The sequence below is a fragment of the Erythranthe guttata genome, chromosome 11, assembly GCF_056151865.1.
Source record: "Erythranthe guttata isolate IM_541 chromosome 11, IM_541, whole genome shotgun sequence".
NCBI lineage: Eukaryota > Viridiplantae > Streptophyta > Magnoliopsida > Lamiales > Phrymaceae > Erythranthe > Erythranthe guttata.
Window position 1 is genome coordinate 1,919,279 of NC_142543.1, and position 20,653 is coordinate 1,939,931.

Below are 20,653 nucleotides of genomic sequence, written 5' to 3' on the forward strand. Positions count from 1 at the left end.
ATGTAATATATAATCAATGTCAGTTGTAGCATAATCATCAAATTCCTAAAAAATAGATATATTAAAAAATTGGATAATTACGTTCCATATTTAACGAATGTGAGAAAATATTAAACAAAAATAGATTGAATTGGACCTTAAATGTTAATTAAATTATTACCATAAATTAGAACATTAATAGAAAGAAAATAAAATAAAATAATTATCAGAATTTTGAAAAAATATGTTAGATTTCAAAAATAAAATAGGGTTGGAATGAAAAAAAATCACGTAAATGATATTTAAAGTAATCCAAAAGTCTTAATTAATATACAAATTAGCTTCATATTAATATTCCGTGAAAATAGTCCTTGGATGCAATTAAATAATTGCCTTAATTATATTAATCATTAAATAATTAGCTTTTAATTAGCTTCATATTAAAATATATTAAATATATAAGTAATATATTTCCCTTAAATAATTGATATGTATTGGCATAAATATTGGAAGCCATAAATAGTAAAATTAGGATATAAGTTATATTAGGATATAAGATATTTGATAATTTATTCAAATGAATTAAATTGATATTGACACATGGACGATGAATAGGATTCCTACATGGATGCTTACATGTATGACACATGTCGTAATTCTAGGGTATGAGGGTTTCAATTTATATATTATATAGATTATATTATTTAATGGGAAATTGCAACTTATAGTTGATAATAATATTTATTTTGCATTTATATTATTTATTTATTTTGTATTTATTTTTGTATTTGAAATTGTAATATTTTCAATGTACAACCTGACAGAAGTGGCCCAATATATGAACAATACAAATAATTGGGCTTTGATGATTTTCCTACACCAATAAGCCTAGACTGTATAGCCCAATCTCTTGACAACAAATCACCCCCCCCCCCGCATCTCTGAAAAATTACAAACAAAACCTTTAAGTGTGTTGGAATTACAAAAATATCTCTTTCTATTTCAAAAGTTATGTTTACTCATCAAATTAGCGATGGTTCAGGTTTTATGTGTACGTGTGATTAGTGAATAAATATTTATGTTGATTTGCAGTTCAAAACCATCTAATGTAACATCTCGTCGATCACTTTTTCTGGATAGAAACCGAGAAATATCTAAAATTTGTAAACGATAATATATTGCAACACGTGCCGATATTTCATCCAATAAAATAGGGTCACAAGGAGCACTAAGACTATTTGAGATAAATTAAATTGAAGTATATTTCAATTCTTGCTTGTGTACATTTTGTCAAAATAAATTTGATTGATTTGATCCACAAATTCAGGATTCGTGAAAGTTAAATCATAAGGTCATTTCAAGAGACGATGACCCATATTTAATATTTTCATGCTTCAATATATATTTATTTATTTATTTAATTTTAATTTTTGTTTTTATATATTTTGTTTTTGAGTTGTGTAGAAATGGTAAAGGGATAATAAAGTGGAAGAAAGAATGACAAAATAATTGGTGTTGATTAAATTGGGGATAAGAATCAATTAGTACTCGAGTGCTACCAAATGGTCCCCCTCTCTCCTCAATTTTCCCATCTTATTATTACAGGACCACCGTTTTTTTTTGCAAATTAAATTAAAATAAAGAATAAATACAAAAATATTTGTTTGGGAGTATTTAGTAATAATTTTTTTATTATGGCTGCCGGTATTCGATTATGTGATCTTGCACCAACTTACCGATACAGAACTGGTTGAGTTATACCATGTAGGCGTAATATCAATTTATTATTTGAATAATTTGGGAACTGAGTATTAGTAGTAAGTTAATTTAGTTACGTGTTCTCAAAAAAGGGAAAAAAACAACTACAAACATTGATATACGTTGCACCAATAGACGAAATATAAATTATAGTGATTCAACGGTCCATTATAATAGCGGGTTTGGATCTGGTGCTCACAACGAACGAACACTCGTTGGAGATAAAATTCTCACACTGCTACTGTCAGTGTTTGATCATAGGATTTTACACTAACTCACCATCATCGAAATCAGTTGAACTGTATTCATATGGGCTCTACATAATTGAGACTATGTTACTAAATTTATTTCGAATTCTATGCGTAAAAAAAAAAAGAAAAAAAAGGAAAAACTAAACTGCCTATATTTAAATATTACAATTTTATCAGTAATTATAGCCCAATTCAACAATGTTGTGTATATATATGGTCTAAAATTTAACACCTAAATACTTTATGATTTAATTTAAAGTTCAATCTAAGCTACAAATCCCAGACATAAATGTTGAAAATTGACAACTAACAATATCGCGTTGTTCCCGCGTAAAAGTCAAAATGACGTTGACTGACAATTAGTATCACAAATATCGTTAATGACAACAGATTCGAATTGAACACCTAATTTTAATTAACACCTACAATTTGGAGTAATAAGTTGTCAATATTTAATTGCATCAAATCAATATTAAACAAGTTTTTAATTGTATGATTAAAAGTCATTTTTGGTGGCTTAATCCCATTGGACCACTAATCCTTCTATGGGCCCCATTTCTAATTAAAAATTGATTAAATTTGAAATCATCCTTTCTCATCAAAATTTTCTATATTATCTCAATTAACTTTGCGAAAATTGCAGCTTTCGTCCCTCAAATTTGTATCGATTCCGCATTCGTCCTTCATGTTTATATATAGCACATTTGGTCCCTCCTCCCTCATGTTTCATAAATTGAACATTTTCAATCATTTTCATCAATTTTTTGTTAGTACTAACGAAATCAAGCGTGTGCGCATCACTGTCTTGAATTGACGGACTAACGATAAATTGACGGAAATTGCTAAATTATCGAAAGATAAGAGATCAAATCTGAAATAAGTACAAACTTGAGGTTGAATTTGTAATATTATTCCCAAATAACTTTATTTTATTATGGACACAAGAGTCTTCTCCAGCTTTCATATGATGTATCACCATTAGTGCATTAAATAGTCTTAATTAATCAATAAAGACACTTTAATACAAGCAAGTGACACATATAAAAAACTTATAGTGCACAATCAGCTCCATATCATACTTAATTTAATCCATGGTTAAAGTAATTAATCTTTGATTAATGAGCATTATCTTTGTGTTAATGAAAATATCACAGATTTGCCACCAAAAACATATGACAGGGGACAGTGTTGTCACTTGGTTGTCTGATTCCAAACACATCATTAGCTTTTCTTGATTTAGATATAATTCATATAATTTAATCATTACTTTAATTATCACCTTAATCACAATTAGTTACTATAATTTATTCCAATGTACCATTTTATGTTTATTTATTATCTGACAAATTGATCATGTTGGAAGATAAAATTAAATCATTTGCATACTAGATGAATGTGGTAGAAATTAGTAATTAAGGTCAATCATAGTTATTAAACATGATCCATACATACTAATTGATTATGTTGTGGCCGGCTAAACATTCAATTTAATCATTATTCTATACGAGCACAATATAAAATTTTGTATTAATTAAGGTCACTTACTATTTTATTTTAATTTTTTTGGTCGTATTTGCTTACCCGAATCGAGAAAATTCGGTTTCGTTTTTTTCTTTTTAATTCCTAGCTCAAACTTCTTGATCCTTCATTCCTTCTCGTGGGCACTACCTGCATCATAAAAAGTCGTTAGGGCGTCGGGATTAGTCCCAGCGAAAACTATCCGACGCTCAAAAGTCAGCTCTGTATGATAGAATAATTCAGAGAATTTAAGAGACTGCTCCGGGAGTTAAGAATTGCGTACCTTTAATTGTGAGCTTTTAGAGTATTAATTTGGAGACATATATTTTCATGGGCCTAAACCAATTAATTTGGGCCTAACTATTTAGATCATAGTCAGTTTAGACGTAGTCAACTTGGACTTGTATTATTATCTTTAGTCGATTTTGGTTGCTTGGTTGCTCTGTATTCCTGTATGTACTTCTCGATATGAACTTTTGGATGCGGGCCTATTACCTACTTTAAACTCTACCTCGTAATTAATCCGAGAAAATTATTTAATCCAAGCAAATAATCGAAAATATATATTTATTTATTGTGAAGGTTAATATTTATTAAATTTGAAAAAAAAAAAGAAAAAAAGGAAAAGAAAAAAGGGGATTAATTGGGCCATACACGTCATTATCAATAGTTGCGGTGAATAGATTAATCAGTGATTGGCGTCTATTACGGCGACGCCAAAGTATAAATTAGAAAACTACGGAGGTGGGCCCCAGCCCTACAATCCCCACAGCTCTTAGTGGACCCCACTTACTCTCTGACATGGGACCCACTTCTTTCCCGAGCCACCGCCATCAGCCACTGCCGCCGCCGGCACCCTTGGCAGCGCAGCCGCAGCTGTATCAGACAGAAAAAAGAAAAAAAAAAGATGCTTCTCTGCCGCATGCATAAGCAATAGTATGTATAAATATGTGTGTACTGTGTGTGTATAGAAATATATATATTATTTATTTATTTATTAATATTATATTACAATTATATGATCATTCAGCTGATGGCTCAGCGCGTGCTTCTATGAGGTCCCGGATTGTAGGTGGTCCATGAAAGCAGGGGCCGACACGTGGCAGCTGTCGAGGCTGTTGTCGGTGTGGGGAGTCCTCCTCTTATTAATGATGCTCTTTTGCGCCGGCTGTCCATTTCTTTCTCGTGCATGTTACCAAATTGGATTTTTTTTTTTAATAAAAATTTGTGAAATTCTTTTATTGAACATTTTTATTATTAATTTAATTAATTATTATTCAAATTGCATCATATCCAAGGAAATTACCTAATGGGCCTGAACCAGTAAATTTATTTAATATAGGGTCATTAATCGAATTTAGAGTTAGAGTTACTTTATAATAATTTCACTAATGTAATTATAAAGGTGCGTTATTTTTTAATAAATGTGAGTAATTAATAAATTAAAATAGTAGTAGTAAACAAACATAACACTGTCAATCATTAATTACATTTACGTCTCATTCATGTGTCTTTAGTAAACATCGAAAATGTAATAGAAGTTTCAAAAGAGACAAAAAATGGCAAGTCTAGTTGAATTTGACAATTATGGTATTTATTTTTTGGGTTTGTCTAGGGTGAGATACCCCATGTTCTAAACTTTTTTGAGATATGCATTAATCACCATTAATTTTCTAAGATTAAATCTGGACCCTAGGAAAATAACATGGCTTATGTTCTAAAAAATGAAGTACTTTACCAAATTATCCTTCTATTATTTTTTTATTAAATTAATATAAAATTGATTAACATGGAATTGTCTAATTTACACCCTACTATATTTTAATTAAATAATTAATTTAAATTCATTGTGACTGAGTTTTATTTGATAAATAATCGAAAAAAATGTATTCATTAGAAATCGAACTTGTGACCTTTTAATACATTTATCACTCCTAACCATCCAAGCACAATAACTTATTATAAAATATTTAACCATAATTGTATAAATACTGTTAATTCAAATATTAATTGCAACATTCATTATTATTAAATGGTAAAACCCGAAACCCGAAACTCGAAAACCCGAAACCCGAAAACCCGAATTAAATAAATTATTAACAAATTTAATAAAATAAAGTTTGAAAAATATAAAGAATTGCAGTTCAATACGCCAAACATCTATCATTAAATATTAGAAGTATTAATAAAATCCTCAATTTAAAAATATAAAGAATGCTCAATTAAATAAAAAAAAATGCATAACTTAATTCAAACTCACTTATGTTATTTAATCGATAGTGTGGCAAATCCAAATAAAAAATAAAATAATATGTTTATTTAGAAGAAGAAAAAATTATAACTCATTCCAATTAGTAGTTTTCTTACTTTAAAATAAAATTATATACTACAAATACTATATTGTGAATTTTCTTTTAATATTGAATTTAATTAACTAGTAAGATTTGAATCGATGAAGTACAAACCCTTGCAATTAGTAAACATTATTCAAATATTTGAATCAGTTGCTTAACTATTGACATAACATGTTACAAAATTGATTTAACTATTTATAAGTAATGTGTAATATCTTTTTAATTCAATTTTGTCATAAAAATGATATATTTAATTCCTAACACATGTAAGAACCTAATCGTAAATCAAAATATTTTATCAAAGCGTAATATTTGAACCAATTAAGCTCAAGTCCTTTCAATTCGTAAACATTATTCAAATATTTGAATCGATTCATTAGCGCGCTCAACTATTGACAAGAACGTCTTAATCAAATTAACTATTATTAATTAAAGTGTAATACATTTTTAATTCAATCTTATCATAAAAAAATAATTCCTAAATTACGCAAGAATCAAATTATAAGATTAATTAAAGCGTATGATTTGAATAAATTAAGCGCAAATCCTTTTAATTTGTAAATATTATTCAAAAATTTGAATCGATTAAGTTCAACCACTGACAAGAACGTATTAATCGAGTTAACTATTTATAATTAAAGTCTACTATCCTTTTAATTCAATTTTAACAACAAAATAATAATTTAATTCGTAAAATCGTAAGAATCAGATCGTAAATCGTAAGATTTAATCTAACCATGAACCGATTAAATCTTACGATTTTTACCAATTAAATTTTATTATTTTTTATAATAAAATTCAATAAAAAAAGGTTACTAAACTTTAACTATACACAGATTGATTAATATGCTATTGTAAATTATTGAGTTTAACCGATTCAAATATTTGAATATTGTCTACGAATTGAAATGAGTTGAGCTTAATCGATCAAATCTTTGAATATTGTTTTTGAATTGAAAACACATGAGTTTAATTGATTCAAATATTACGATTTAATTAAATCTTACAATTTACGATTCAATTCAAACTTCAAATGCTTTCGAAATTAATTTTTAACTTACACGAGTTGAACAACATTTCCTTAGATTTTTAAATTATATTATATAAATATTTGTTAGTATGAGATATTTTTAATATATAATAATAATAATTATATGAGAATTAATAATTTATTTAACATTATTTATATAAGTTTTATAACCATTATAAATTGTAGCTTTGTGATATATATCCGTATTGTTAGTTTATTGTCAATTATGTGTTGTGTCTTAATGGTAAGTATTCTTGTATGTTTTCAGATTGTCACAGGTTCGAATTTAGGTTGATGCAATTTTGGATGGGTGGTTTAATGATTTTTACGAATAATGATATAATTGACGTTATAAATTTTAATTCAGCAATAAATATATATTTAAAATTGCATTAAAATAGAAAGGGTAAAATTGACATTTCATTAATAATTTATAATTGCTGATTTTTTTAAATAATAATTGTTAAAAGGGTATTTGCGACAATATATAAATGGAGAAAAAATAGGTTTTTTTTGCTGGGACACGTGGCGCAATATAAAGGGGTATCTCATAAAAGTTTAGAACATGGGATCTCACCCTAGAAAGACCCTTATTTTTTATACTTTATACTATAAAATTTGTCATGCTTAAGAACCTACCTTATGGTACACATGTTCTCATTGATTAGATGTTCAATTTGGACAGCAATTTACAAATTCTTTCGATTTTCGAAAAATATTTCTCGTAGTGCCAATCCATTCTGTCTCGTCCATCAGCCGACCTATTAACTTTTCAGGGCAAACCAGAAATTTGGAATACTTATTAAAATCCGATTTCAATTCTCATCCATATTCTGAAAATTCTATTATTATTTTTAAATTACACGTATAAAATGTGTTCATTATTAATTTGTTTTTCTTTTTCAATTTTCATTAACGATTAACGCTAATCAAGGTGCTTTTATGAATTTCGTCGACTTATTGCAGAGAGAAAAGCCCTGCTTCAACTGCTGTACCTTCTGCTGACATGAGTGTACTTTAATTTTTTTTTGCCTGTTTCGGCGATCAGTCACATATATATATACGCTTCTAATTGTAAGATTGAGTCCCATTATTAAAAGATTTCAACTTTGAGTTTTTGTAATTTTGAATTTTTTTTAATTAATTTATTTTTTGTAGAGAGAGAAATCACCGAATAATTATTTGAGCTTGGACCGGGTCCGGGTCCGGGTTCGGCTGAGACCCGAACTTAAACGAAGTCTACTTGTCTCTCTTTCTCTCTCTAAAGTCTAAATAGATTAGTTTCTCTCTCTAGGATCATCTGTTTATATAATAACAGAGTGTAAGGCAGGCAGATGTGGGAAATTGGCTTTTCATACAGACATGGCATTTCAGGACCACCACCACCACCACCACCACAACCACCAGCATCTATCCCAAGAAATGCCCCTCCACCATCCCCACTACTCCGACAACCACGCCTCCGTCTTCCGCTCCCTCCTCCCCGATCACCACCTCTCCCCCGACGACAAACCGTCGCAAGCACCACCACCAACAACCACCACCACCGCGTGGCTCAACCACCACCACCACCACCAGTGGCTCCCCACCCAAAGTCAACTCAGCCCAACCACCCCACCGGACAACAACAACAACAACAACAACGATCACCTCCACCACGACAGCGGCGCCGCCGGAGATAAGAGCAACAGCAGCGGCGGCGGCGGCGGCAGCAGCACGAACTGGGAGAGAGAGAAATACAAGGCGGATATTCTGAGCCACCCACTTTACGAGCAGCTGCTGTCGGCCCACGTGTCCTGCCTCCGCATAGCTACTCCGGTGGACCAGCTGCCGAGGATCGACGCCCAGCTGGCGCAGTCGCAGCAGGTGGTGGCTAAGTACTCCGTTCTCGGACACGGTCAACACCCCCTCGACGATAAAGACCTCGACCATTTCATGGTACTACACCAAACCTAATATTTTTTTAATCTCCAATTTATATTTGTTTATGTGATTATTTAATCTTGATAATTCTTTTTTTTTTCTTCTGGGTATTTGAAACTGAATAATTTTGTTGCATTTTCTCCAACAATTATCTGATTTTATTTTTAATTTATTTTTTTGGTCTAGTTTCCAAGATTGAATTTTTAGATCTCTGGTGTTGAATCCTTACTACTGTTCTACACATAGACAATTTCGCAGATAAATTCTGTTTTAAATAAGTTCCTACTCTGTATTTCAAGAATTATTGGAATTTAATTTCCGTATATCAAGATGAAATTAATTAATGATGGTACTTAAGTGCTCGAATTCTGGGGTTGAATGATGTTTAATTTTGTTTCTTTTATAAAAAAGATTCAATTAGCTTGCTTGCAACTTGTCCGATTAGTATAGCGGCTCTCGTAAAATCCCGATTAATATAGCGGCTCTCGTAAAAATCCTGAATTTTGCCGATTTATGTGCTTAAGTGAGGTCACTGTTTGGATTTAGAGTGGGAATACAAATATCAACAACTACTCGCAATTCATCGAATGAGGATAGGAGAGAATAAGTTAGGACAGAGGATAATAACATAATCGAAATCAAACCAAGACGAATAGTTGGCAAATCGAATCTGTAATATGGGACGGTATATCTGTTTATCCCATCAAATTTAGGAATCGTCTTGTTTATCGGTACACTAATAATTTGAACTCCCATTTTTTTAGTGCTTTCAAGAATCTCTTTCTTGATGTAGTAGCCCCACTTGCGGCTCGTTTTTTGTTGTTGTTTTTTCTTCTAGAAGTTCTTGTCTGAAATGTTAGTCGTTTAAACTTTACGCAGACGCATTATGTTTTATTACTGTCCTCGTTCAAAGAACAACTGCAACAACACGTCCGAGTTCATGCAATGGAAGCAGTCATGGCTTGTTGGGAGCTTGAGCAATCGTTACAAAGCTTAACAGGTTAAATATTATTATTTATTATTCGAGCAAGAATTTGTCGACATATTTGTCTAAATATTTTGTCTGACAATTCTTGACAGGGGTAGCACCGGGTGAAGGTACAGGGGCAACGATGTCCGATGACGACGAGGATCAAGCAGACAGTGAAACAAACCTGTTCGATGAAAGTCTCGACGGAGGAGACAACATGGGATTTGGTCCCTTAGTACCCACTGAAACCGAGAGGTCTTTGATGGAACGAGTCAGGCTAGAACTTAAACACGAGCTTAAACAGGTGAGTGCACAAAAAAAAAAAAAAAAAAAAAAAGCCCGGATAAATCTTGATTAAAGATGCTATTTTTACAGCTTTGTATCTAATCAAGAATTTTGGTTCTTTAATTAGGGTTATAAGGAGAAGATTGTGGATATCAGAGAAGAGATACTACGAAAAAGACGAGCGGGGAAACTACCTGGAGATACTACTTCTGTCTTGAAATCTTGGTGGCAATCGCATTCGAAATGGCCTTATCCAACCGTAAGCATTTTCGCTCGATTATTACACTTTGGTCAATACAATTTTTTTTTTGTCTTTAATTTCTAAAATTATATTTTTAATGATATATAATAGGAGGAAGATAAGGCGAGGCTCGTGCAAGAAACAGGGTTGCAACTGAAACAGATAAACAATTGGTTCATTAATCAAAGGAAACGGAATTGGCATAGCAATCCTTCTTCGTCTACTCCGAAAAGCAAGCGCAAAAGGTTGGTCTTTTTTTCTTTTTTTTTTTTTATGCAATCTTTAATTGTTTGTAATAAAATCGAAACTCTTAAACGAATGGCTATTTGATTTTGGGGGGTGAAATAGTGGTGCAGGTGACAAAACGGGAAATGAACGTTTTGCATGAAGAAAAAGGGTATCAGATTCGAGCAAATATACGGGTGAAGAATGGGACGGACGACGAAATAGAAGATTATCAGTGTTAGCTGCTTTTAAGGTAGTTCTTGAAATTGGCTGGGGGCTTTGTTGAGTAAGAATATTTAGTTAGAAGCCAATTTAAAAGGACTTAATATATGATTTGGACACCTGAAAACATATCAAAAGCTACTGTAATATTTTAATTGTGGTGTTAATTAAATATCAACATGAGTATATGAGCAGAATCCAATTAGTAGTAGTTTTTTTTTTTTTCTTTTTTTTTTTTATTTATTTTTATTTGTAGTTTGTATGGGTTGAGGCAACATAGATTTTGTGTAAAATTTGTGTTACTATGAGTTTTATTAATTAGGTAAAATAGTACTCAATATCACAATTAATGCACTTAATACATAACTCTCCATCTTCTTATAATTATTTTAGTATCATTCCTATGTTCAAAATTGTTAAAATACTTGAAAATGATGTTATGGTTAATATAATTTGTGTATTTATTTTTTCGTAGAGGTCCCCGATTTATAATTATTTATCGTGTGTGTCTTATAGTGATCTAAGCACAATAAAACACAAAAACCAAGATTGATTTTATAAAAAAATACATTCGCCTGTGAGAAACAATTGATTTATGGTGTTTTTCGTCTCAGTGTAAGCGCGGAAACACCACAAATAAGACTGCAACAACAAATGCATGAAAAAGAGAGTTTATTTACCGCATTTTCCATCCCGACAGAACCGAGCGAAAAATAGAGAAACACCAAACAACAAACACTATGACAGCTCTCATGCCTAAATAAAATAGTTTTGCTTAATAGTTGGAATATAATCCAAAAAATAAAATTAAACAAGAGAAGCAATAACATAATTTGATAATTACCAAATTGGCCGAGAATTCCACGTGTCACATATATACACATATGCTAAAAAAAAGTCAACGATGGCTGCAATAAATCATTTCCTCAAATAATGTCATATCTCCAATAATATTTTTTTATGATTAATTTTCTTCACTAATTAATAAAATTAAATAAATAATTAATTCATAAGAAAAACCAGGCTTCTTTTTGTGATCATTGATAAGGGCGGCCAGCACTAGCAAACCTCGACGAAAAGCTGTGCAGCAAATTGCCTTCTTCTTCTTCTCCGCCGCCGCCGTGATCTTCACTATCACCGCCGGAAAAGTTGAGGGCGTAGCTCTCCGGCGAATACTGAAACTGCGCGTTCTGCTGCGTGCTGTTCACGTGTTTCTTGGGACTGCAGAACTTGCCGATTCTCCTGACGAAATTCTTCCACTTGGGCCCCGCCACCATCTCCGACAACTCCTTCAGTTTCTTCAATTTCTCCACCAGCCACGGCGACCCGCCGCCGGTGCCCCTTTCTCGCAACAGAGAGTTGCGGCTCCCGCCGAAACAGAACCGCCGGAAACAGCCGCATCCGCCGCCTGCGTATTCGTCGGCGCCTTCATTTTCCCGCTCGGTGATCATGGGGGAGTAAGGTGCGGTGGTGGTGAAGACTGGTGGTGGGTTTTCTTGAGACCTGGCCATTGTTCGTTTAGAGAGAGAAACTAGAGAGAGAAAATGGTACTCTGTATTTGAAATTGGGAAAGTAATTAAGAATTTATAAATGTGTGTATTACCGTGTCTGTTGTGCGTGTTTTGTGTGTGTGCAGAAAAATCAAAGGTGGTGACTGTGTGAGGAAACATCGTAGAATTCAGACAACCTAAGCAACTATATATGACTTCTTCCATTCCAGGAAAATAATATATTTTCTTATATATTATATATATATATTGTGTATATATTATAATGTACACGACAACAAAAAAATCAGTTTTCATATAATAAATCAGTGCAGTAGCGGATCTAGGACGAAAATTCAGGGTATGCCGGCTGTGCCGAGTCCAAGAATTTACTGTACAGTGGGTTAAATTTTTGGGGGTTCGGGGGCAGCGCCCCCGGAAAAAAAAATTGAACATTTTTTTGTTGGATAAATTAGGAGAAGGGAAAAAAAATTGAAACTTTTTTTTTTTTTTGATAAATTAGGAGAAGAAAAAATTTATTTTTTTTTGATAAATTAGGAGAAGAAAAAATTTAGGACTTTTTTTGTATATTTTGAATTTTGTGTGGACTAAATAATAATATAGATATAATATAATGTGTTTTGGGGGGAGAGGGGCTAAAAAAAAAAAAGAAAAAAATTAGGACTTTTTTTGTATATTTTGAATTTTGGGTGGACTAAATAATAATGTAGGTATAATATAATGTGTTTTTGGGGAAAGGGGCTAAAAGAAAAAAAGAAAACAGTTAAGATTTTTTTTCTATATTTTGAATTTTGAGTGGACTAAATAGTAACATAGATATAATATAATGTGTTTATGGGAGAGGGGCTCAAAAGAAATTTAGACAAAAAAAATAAACAATACTTTTTTGTACCATTATGGAGACGAACTCATGACCTCATCTAACAACTTGGAGATCTTTGCCACTAAGGCAAATTTATTTTCATTGTTTAGGGTGGTCCATGGCATACTTGGCCACCCCCTAGATCCGCCCCAGAATCAGTGTGTTGAAAAGTAACTACATATTAACCATATTTTCTCTTTTAATTTTTTACAGGGTAAATTAGGCCAATTCCCTAAGATAAGAGTAAATTACAAAAAAAAAAAAACCATGGTCTTTGAATAATTACAACCACCCATTAATTATGTATTTAAGTTCTCATAAATAGTCAACTTTGTAGTCATGATGTATGTACCCCACGACGAGTTTATTGCGTTTGGGTTTCCACTCTGAGTAATTAACTTTGTAGTCACTCCTTAAAATGTATCATTTGAAGAATTACGTGCTAGAAGAAATACATCGTAGAAGATTTTTTGCTAGTATTTATAATAACACGTGATTTTTTTTAGCAATTCAAAAGAACATATCGAAAATACCGAAACTTAGCTTGCCTGTTGTTAAATATCCAACAACTTACGAAACCGATGCTTGCAGAAAGGAACATACCATAGGAACTTATCAAGACAAGATAGATCGTTGGCAAGCACATTGTAGGCTATTTAGTCATAGGTTCGATACATTAGAAGGAAAACCGAGAAACAAGAAAAAAGAAAGAAAGAAAAAAATACCATATGAACTTTTTCCTTTTCAAATTATTATTTTTGTTTTTAAAACTATAAAGTTATTTCAATTATTTAGTTAATTATGACTTATCTAACCAATCAAACGATGCCTAAGATGTCTTCATGATTTGGGGAATGAAAAAAAAAAATAAAAAATAAAATAAAAAAAATACGTAGATTAATGTAAAACATAACTTGCACCTATATAATTAACCTATTTATCATTCTGACCTGGATATTCATTGTCTAATAATAGATAACATGTGTATTTTTTTTTTCTGTATAATTTTCTTGAACTAAAACATGTGACAATTCAGCTTACATTCGAGCTTTTGTATAAAGCAGGTTGATAAATAATTATTTAATTTTTAAAACACGTGTAATATGACATCAGCTTTTGACATGGAGATTCGCCGATGGAAGCTGCTGCTGGGCTTGTCCTTTCACCGGAAGCTTGGTCGCCATGGCCCGCAATTCGTCGGCAATCTGAGTGAAATTGGGCCTCTCTGATGGCTCTGCCGACCAACACCGCTCCATCAGATCCCTCCACTCGGGATCACACTGCTCCGGCACAGGCGGCCGCAATGTGTTGCTCACTATTCCACCTACAAACACGTTTTTCTATGACCCAACGACGAGGGTTGTTTTTTTCCGTATGCTAGTATATACACATACATACATATATATGTAGATATATAGATATAGATATATGTTGATTAGTGACATACCGATGATGGCTCCGTAGTGAAGGTCCGCGTAGGGTTCTTCTCCCGTGAGAAGTTCCCACATCACAATTCCGAATGAAAACACATCAACCTATCCAAGATCCAAATTTTACGGAAAAAATCCGATAATTACTATAATACGATGATTAATTATATGAAAGATATAATATATTGGGACAAAAGACCCGAACTATTTGCGTACCTTCTCGGAGACTAGGCTACTGCTTCCATTGAGAAGCTCCGGTGCCATCCATGGAAGTGTTCCTCTCACACCTCCCGAAATTAGGGTATGACATTTCACCTTCGAAAGCCCCAAATCACCGACCTATAAGTTGGGCAAGACAAAGAAAGCCATTTTATTTATTTATTTATTTATTGACATAAAAGCAATACAACGACGAAACAAGCACTTGTTCAAATAGCTAACCTTGCATATCGGTCGATGTGGGTCCCGGAGATTGACCAATAAATTGTCGCTTTTCAAATCAAAGTGTACTATATTCTTGCCATGCAAGTATTCCATTCCAAAGGCTGCATCCATGCCTATCAATAAGCGCTTCCGCTTATCAAGACTCCTAGTGTAGAGACAAGATCGTCGGGAGTTTTTTAGATAAGAAATAATGATAATATTTCAAACAAAAAATTACAGAAAGGAGATTAGCAATTTAGCATTACCTTTCGTTCTTCTGCAAAGCATTCCTAAGAGAACCATTCACCATATATTCAGTAACAGTTGCAATCGAACCGTCTGGACCATCCAGCACAATCCCGTAAAAGGCAACCACATTTGGATGGTGCAAATCAGCTAGCTTTATTGCCTCATTCCAGAAATCGTCTCTCTAATTAAGTATATTTAAAAAAAATACAGTAAGCCACAAAGCACATACAAAATAATTTAGATCTTATCTTAACTTGGAGAATCAAACAAGGCCTTACCATGCGGTCTTGTTCTGAAGGTTTCCCTGCAAAGCATCTATCGTTGATGCGTTTAATCGCGACATCTGTCCCTCTCCACTTCCCATGATAAACAGTACCGAAAGTACCCGAACCTAACTCTCTCAGCTCTTCCAAGTCACCGTTTTTAATTATCTGAAATTCAAGAATCGAAAGAAACGATCAAGGAGTAGTTTGTCATCGGCAAATTTCTAATTTTGCTAAGAGATGAAAAACCTGTAATTGACCAATGCCTGATGCAGGGAACCCGAAATTTATTTTCTCCGACAATTTGGTCTTGAATTCCTGAGTAAAGATAAAACAAGTAAGCCTCGTAAATACTGAAACCTTGGGGAAGAAAAAAAAAAGAATATTCTTGGAGGAATCTCGAACCCCAAAACTGTCAGTTTGCTGTGTTGCGACATTAGCAGTTTGAACATCAACGGGTGAACCAAGAACAGAAGCAGCTACATCCTCAGCAACAGCTTTAAGTTCCTGCTTTATCAGTTCATCTGCCGAATCTTTTTGAGAAATTAGAAAAAATTCAATAAGCAATCAAACACCAAAAAAATGATAATAACAGTATTCGCAATTCAAGACCTTTATTGGACAAACTATGATCTGGACTGAAATCCCGATTCGATTCTCCACTATTTAACTGATGATGTTCACCGGAAGCATCTCTTCTCATTTGAATCTTGCTAGGCTTGGGAGGAGGAAAGTGAGTATCTGGATGCATGTTCCAAGGATCTTGATTTACAAATAACGACGCTGACTCATCAATGGTATCAAGAATACTGTAGGGAGGCGACACAGACGATCCTATGTTGTTGTCCTTCCATTCATTCGTAGGTACGATTCTTTCTGCCCCACGAGCGGGCCCCACGCCCGAATAAACGGAGTTTACACCACTGCCGTCAGTAGACAAACTATTATGCTCGTTGCTAGATAAAAGCTCAGACGGGCGTATCCTGAGATTTTCCAATCTCCCGTCAATCTGTCTTAGATTGTCATATGCAGACGAAGTGGAATCTTCGATAGGAGCTTTAACGGAATATTCTTTCGGCGATTCACGAACGGCATATTCTGTGTTCTGCAGAGGTTGAGCGAGTGGATTCTGTGTAGTGTTGTTGTGTTGCGAAGACTGAGGAGGAGCGTTAGCCACATACACACCGTACGGAAATTGTTGAACCCCTGTTGCTTCTGTGTGAATTTTCCCAGAGTCATAATCCCCATTATTACCTTCAGTTGTTACAAGAGGCTTTATCGTGGGCACTACTCGAACGTCCGAAGGGAGACTGCAATAAATCGATCTCGAGTCAGAAACGGTGGTGGGTCCCACAGGGCTTCCGTTTTTCTCGTGAGCTACAACAGTATCTGAGTGAGCATGCGGCAGTGCTTTTTGACACATGTAGCAGTCCTCGAGTCTCGGATTCTTCTTCTCGGGGAACGTATCTGGTGAAATAGGTGTAACGGGCAATCCCCCTTCCGTAAATGCCACTTGCTCGGGGTGTCGAATTGTTGGTTGCCAGCTGTACATTCCCGATTGGACAGTTGTGGGGACCACCCTCTGTCCTATGATGCTTTCCACAGGATAATGCTGTTCCATCCGAACATGCTGAGGTGACTGCTGAACGAAAGCAGGAACTGCATTACTGTGATTAGTACTTATAAACGAGGGATTTGGAGTCATATGAGAGGCAGGAGAAAACTGATGCGGAGAAACTCCCACACCCACATGGATAGGCTGTTGAGCGTAAATAGGTTGCATGTGTCCTAAAATATGCGAAGGGAACCCCATTTGGGAAGGGAATTGAACATAGTTTCCATGGTTCGGACTTTCTTGAATAGTCTGCGTGTGTGTGTATGGTGAAGATACTGGAAAACTCGCACTTGGCAACCCTAAGTCTTGCTCAGAGACAACACCTATAGTTGTAGGAGCAACATACGGCATAGTACTAGGATCAACATAAACCACTTTCGGTGCTGTCTCGAGCGGGACAACAGAAATCCCCTTGGGCGAAAAACCACCACTAACTTGGCCTAAGCTATCAGCACCTTCTGTACCACTTAAATCGGAACTCCTTGCAGAATTACCACTCTCAATACTCTCCTTTCTTGCAAGACGGTTAAAACCATCCATAATCCCGTTCACAGCTTCAACATACCTATTCCCACCATCCTCCAAATCTTCAAAACTCGCATTTTCGATCTCGGAAGGCGAAAACAAAAGTATCCTCATTTTAGCCGAACCATCCGAAGATCTTTCTAGAAGCTTTTCGTATTCATCCATCATGTTTTCGAGATCGTCCGGACAAGAAACGGAGACGAGTGCATCGAGATCTTCATCCGGCAACTGATACTTAATCACCGCACTCTGTCCCAACGTATCGGCCATCTTGTGTAAGAATTCGACGAAAGGGATGTCTCTTCTAACACTGATAATCCTAGTATGTCCTCCTACGTATCTCAACGCACCGTCACTCACACGCGGCAGTATCTTCCCACCGAAACTGCACAAGAACTTAATTTTCCGAACAGAGGCAGAAGTATCGCCGCCACTCTCATCACTACCAAAACTCGGACTATAAGTGTACCCGCTCGCAGAACTAACTACGGTGGGGCCCACAAGACCTTGTTGGGGCTGGGGCTGGGGTTGAGGTGGCACGATATGCGGGACCCACCCGCTAACACCGTTGGAGAAAGCCGGAGCTGTGGTTTGGTAATAAACCGCAGGCACGGCTCCAATATCTGTGGGTGTGTGTGTGTAAAACCCTTCAATGGGTCTAATTGATGAGGTTACAGGAGCGATTCTTGGGTCTTCGGGTAAATTTCTCACTATATTTAATGGGCGTAAATTTTTGGGCGTTGAGTTCTGATCAAAGGCCATAACACTAATAATTTCTTGCTAAAAAAAAAAAAAAAAACTAAAATCGGTATGGGAAAATAGTATTCAATTGACGGTGTGTGTATTGATCCACATTTAGCTGAAAGGGGGAAAATAACATGAAATCACTAATAATTAAACACACAAAAAAAAAACGGTTAAAATAATTACTGTAGAAGTGGGAGAAAGATAATTAATTACCTGATATTGAATTGGGGGAGAAGAGGCGGAAAACTGTGTGTATTTGAGGCGGCGAGCTTATCTTATCAGAAACATGTATCTATCTGTGTATGTATAATGTATTGGTTTCGGTGAGGAAGAAGCAGACAGAGTAGGAAAACGAAGGAATGGGGAGGGAAAGGGGTCGCTTTCTATCTGGATTTGATTTGAAAGAGGAAATAGGTTTCAAATTTGATTTGATGATTTTCTATTTTAATTGTAATTCTTAGGCTTTAAGGATTCATATTTATTTCCTGGAGATGTATATGTGTGTGTGTGTGTGAGAGAGAGAGAGAGAGAGTGTGTGTGTGTGTGTGTGTGCGTGTTTTGAAACTGGGCACGTGGAGGGGTGCATGGCGAAATTTGAGACAGTGAGAAATTTTTATTAATATAATTTTGAGAAGACGGTGGGTGACCTTATTTGTGAACAACTAGTAGAGGTTTTCTTGTCTCGGTTTCCGAGATAACGTTCGGTTCGGTTCGGTTCGGTTCGGTTTTTGTTTACTTTTATACTCTCTCGAAACCAAATTTGTGTTTGTTTAGCTTTTTAAAAAAATTTCTCGAAACACTTCTGAATTTTTCTAAATTTCAGACATGGTTTAACTGTTACGTGGAAAAAAAAATTTAGAAAACAAACAAATACCACTTTATTTTTCAAAATTCTTCTTCCAAAATACATTTTTTTCATATAACTTTAAGCATGATTGGATTGGTACAACGTATTTTATGACCTCAAATCATAAACAAAAATTATTTTTATTCTTAAATTATTTTCTCAAAACATATTTCCACAAAATAAAATGAAAATAACTCCCAAATCATTCCAAACATTTTAAAAAAAAAAATCTATTGCATTTTTTTTGTCTAATTTTTATTATGCATTTAAAATGTGGAAAATATATAGATCATGATTTCAGTTTATTTTATTTTGTGACTTTATAATTTCGATGGACTACAAGTGAGATAATATATGGATTAATAATATAGGTCTTACTAAAGTATATGCAGTCTTATATCATAGGCCGATTTTAATTCTTTAATGGGCCAGCCTCTCTTATAAATCAAATACAAGGCCTATAATGCATAATAAGCTTCTCTTTTTTTTTTTCTATTATTATTATTATTATTATTATTATTATTATTATTATTATAATTATTATTGAAATTGGCGAAATTCAAATAATTCCACTCTAGTTTTTTTACCCCTAAACCCCCCCAATTATGTCGTAAATAAAAAACAACACACAATAAATTAATTATTTTTCAGTCCACCAAAAGTAGATAATAACCAATCGCCATGAATAGCTTACGCAATCTGCCATTACCATTTCCAGTTAAAAAAGAAGACAAAATAAAATAATCATTTTACACTAATTTCAATTTCAAGAAAAATCACAAAATAAAAAAAAAAAAAATCATTTATATTTACAACCCTAGTAACTGCTCATCTTTCAGTTACCATCACAAAATTGGGGGAAAAAAAATAAATAAATAAAAATAAGAGAACTCAAGTAACGGCGGCGGGTACCGTCGGAGACCGCGGCAATCTGGCGGAGAAATTCTTCAACGGCGCCTCATCGTCAAAGTCAAATCCATCTTCAAAGTTCAGCGCGTAACTCAACGGATCGTATCTAAACTCCACCGACGAGTGTCTCTTGTGCTTAACGCCGGAGAGACCCAGCATCGTGCGGCACTTCTCTTTAATTTCCGATAAGGAGTGGTCGTGGGGCCCAGCAGTTCCGACCCAAATCAACGCCGGATTGTCGTCGGAGGGAGGCGACGGCGGCGGAGACTGTAGAATCAGGTGGCGGCGGTTGCGGCGGCGGAAGCAGCACGACAAGCACAGCGATCGCTTCAATTTCGATTTGAGAGACGGAGGAGAGGCGGGGTTGTTAATTTCGGCGGCGTTCATCATCTTCATTGTTTTTTTTTTTTCACCCTGGAGTGTGTGTTTTGTGCGTGGATTGAGGATTGTGTTTGTGGGGGTGGGTGTTATATACCTGAGTTCAGGGGGGTGTGAAAAGACGAAAAAGGACACTGAGTA

The 20,653-nt window shown here is 34.4% G+C and overlaps 4 protein-coding genes across 7 annotated transcripts; 1 reads left to right on the forward strand and 3 right to left on the reverse strand.

Annotated features, from left to right (window-relative positions):
• Positions 1-7,737: 7,737 nt before the first annotated feature.
• On the forward strand, positions 7,738-11,084 carry LOC105960649 (homeobox protein knotted-1-like 2). Of its 2 annotated transcripts, none has more exons than XM_088825198.1 (6): positions 7,738-8,828; positions 9,693-9,813; positions 9,894-10,087; positions 10,196-10,327; positions 10,421-10,554; positions 10,658-11,084. In XM_088825198.1, exons 1-6 carry the CDS (start codon positions 8,253-8,255, stop codon positions 10,695-10,697), a joined length of 1,197 nt encoding a protein of 398 aa, XP_088681324.1. In that variant the 5' UTR covers positions 7,738-8,252; the 3' UTR covers positions 10,698-11,084. The 2 variants fall into 2 exon arrangements, with proteins under 2 accessions (XP_088681324.1, XP_088681325.1); XM_088825199.1 differs by having other exon boundaries at positions 7,980-8,828; positions 10,666-11,084.
• Positions 11,085-11,793: 709 nt separating this feature from the next.
• On the reverse strand, positions 11,794-12,267 carry LOC105960620 (uncharacterized). The gene has a single exon (XM_012984812.1). The coding sequence runs from the start codon at positions 12,265-12,267 to the stop codon at positions 11,794-11,796; it is 474 nt and encodes a 157-aa protein (XP_012840266.1).
• Positions 12,268-14,095: 1,828 nt separating this feature from the next.
• On the reverse strand, positions 14,096-19,060 carry LOC105960647 (RAF-like serine/threonine-protein kinase 20). 3 transcript variants are annotated; one of them, XM_012984833.2, is made up of 10 exons: positions 18,592-19,060; positions 16,104-18,490; positions 15,897-16,024; positions 15,741-15,809; positions 15,507-15,659; positions 15,246-15,409; positions 14,998-15,145; positions 14,773-14,895; positions 14,574-14,661; positions 14,096-14,450 (listed from the first exon to the last, which is right to left on the reverse strand). In XM_012984833.2, the coding sequence occupies exons 2-10, from the start codon at positions 18,391-18,393 to the stop codon at positions 14,236-14,238; spliced, it is 3,378 nt and encodes a 1,125-aa protein (XP_012840287.1). In that variant the 5' UTR covers positions 18,394-18,490; positions 18,592-19,060; the 3' UTR covers positions 14,096-14,235. The 3 variants fall into 3 exon arrangements, with proteins under 3 accessions (XP_012840287.1, XP_012840288.1, XP_088681323.1); XM_012984834.2 differs by having other exon boundaries at positions 15,897-16,015; positions 18,592-19,038; XM_088825197.1 differs by having other exon boundaries at positions 15,741-16,024; positions 18,592-18,944.
• Positions 19,061-19,909: 849 nt separating this feature from the next.
• Positions 19,910-20,593, reverse strand: LOC105960621 (uncharacterized). The gene has a single exon (XM_012984813.2). It carries the CDS (start codon positions 20,528-20,530, stop codon positions 20,117-20,119), a length of 414 nt encoding a protein of 137 aa, XP_012840267.1. The 5' UTR covers positions 20,531-20,593; the 3' UTR covers positions 19,910-20,116.
• Between the last annotated feature and the right edge of the window lie 60 nt (positions 20,594-20,653).

Coding starts and splice junctions, on each gene's coding strand:
- LOC105960647 (XM_088825197.1), bottom strand. CDS start 18,393: ATGGCCTTTGATCAGAACTCAACGCCCAAAAATTTACGCCCATTAAAT. Junction 15,146..15,245: donor GCTTTGCAGAAGAACGAAAG/GTAATGCTAAAT, acceptor TCTCTACACTAG/GAGTCTTGATAAGCGGAAGC. Junction 14,662..14,772: donor GTAGCCTAGTCTCCGAGAAG/GTACGCAAATAG, acceptor GATCTTGGATAG/GTTGATGTGTTTTCATTCGG.
- LOC105960649 (XM_088825198.1), top strand. CDS start 8,253: ATGGCATTTCAGGACCACCACCACCACCACCACCACAACCACCAGCAT. Junction 8,829..9,692: donor AAGACCTCGACCATTTCATG/GTACTACACCAA, acceptor AACTTTACGCAG/ACGCATTATGTTTTATTACT. Junction 10,555..10,657: donor CCGAAAAGCAAGCGCAAAAG/GTTGGTCTTTTT, acceptor GGGGTGAAATAG/TGGTGCAGGTGACAAAACGG.
- LOC105960621 (XM_012984813.2), bottom strand. CDS start 20,530: ATGAAGATGATGAACGCCGCCGAAATTAACAACCCCGCCTCTCCTCCG.
- LOC105960620 (XM_012984812.1), bottom strand. CDS start 12,267: ATGGCCAGGTCTCAAGAAAACCCACCACCAGTCTTCACCACCACCGCA.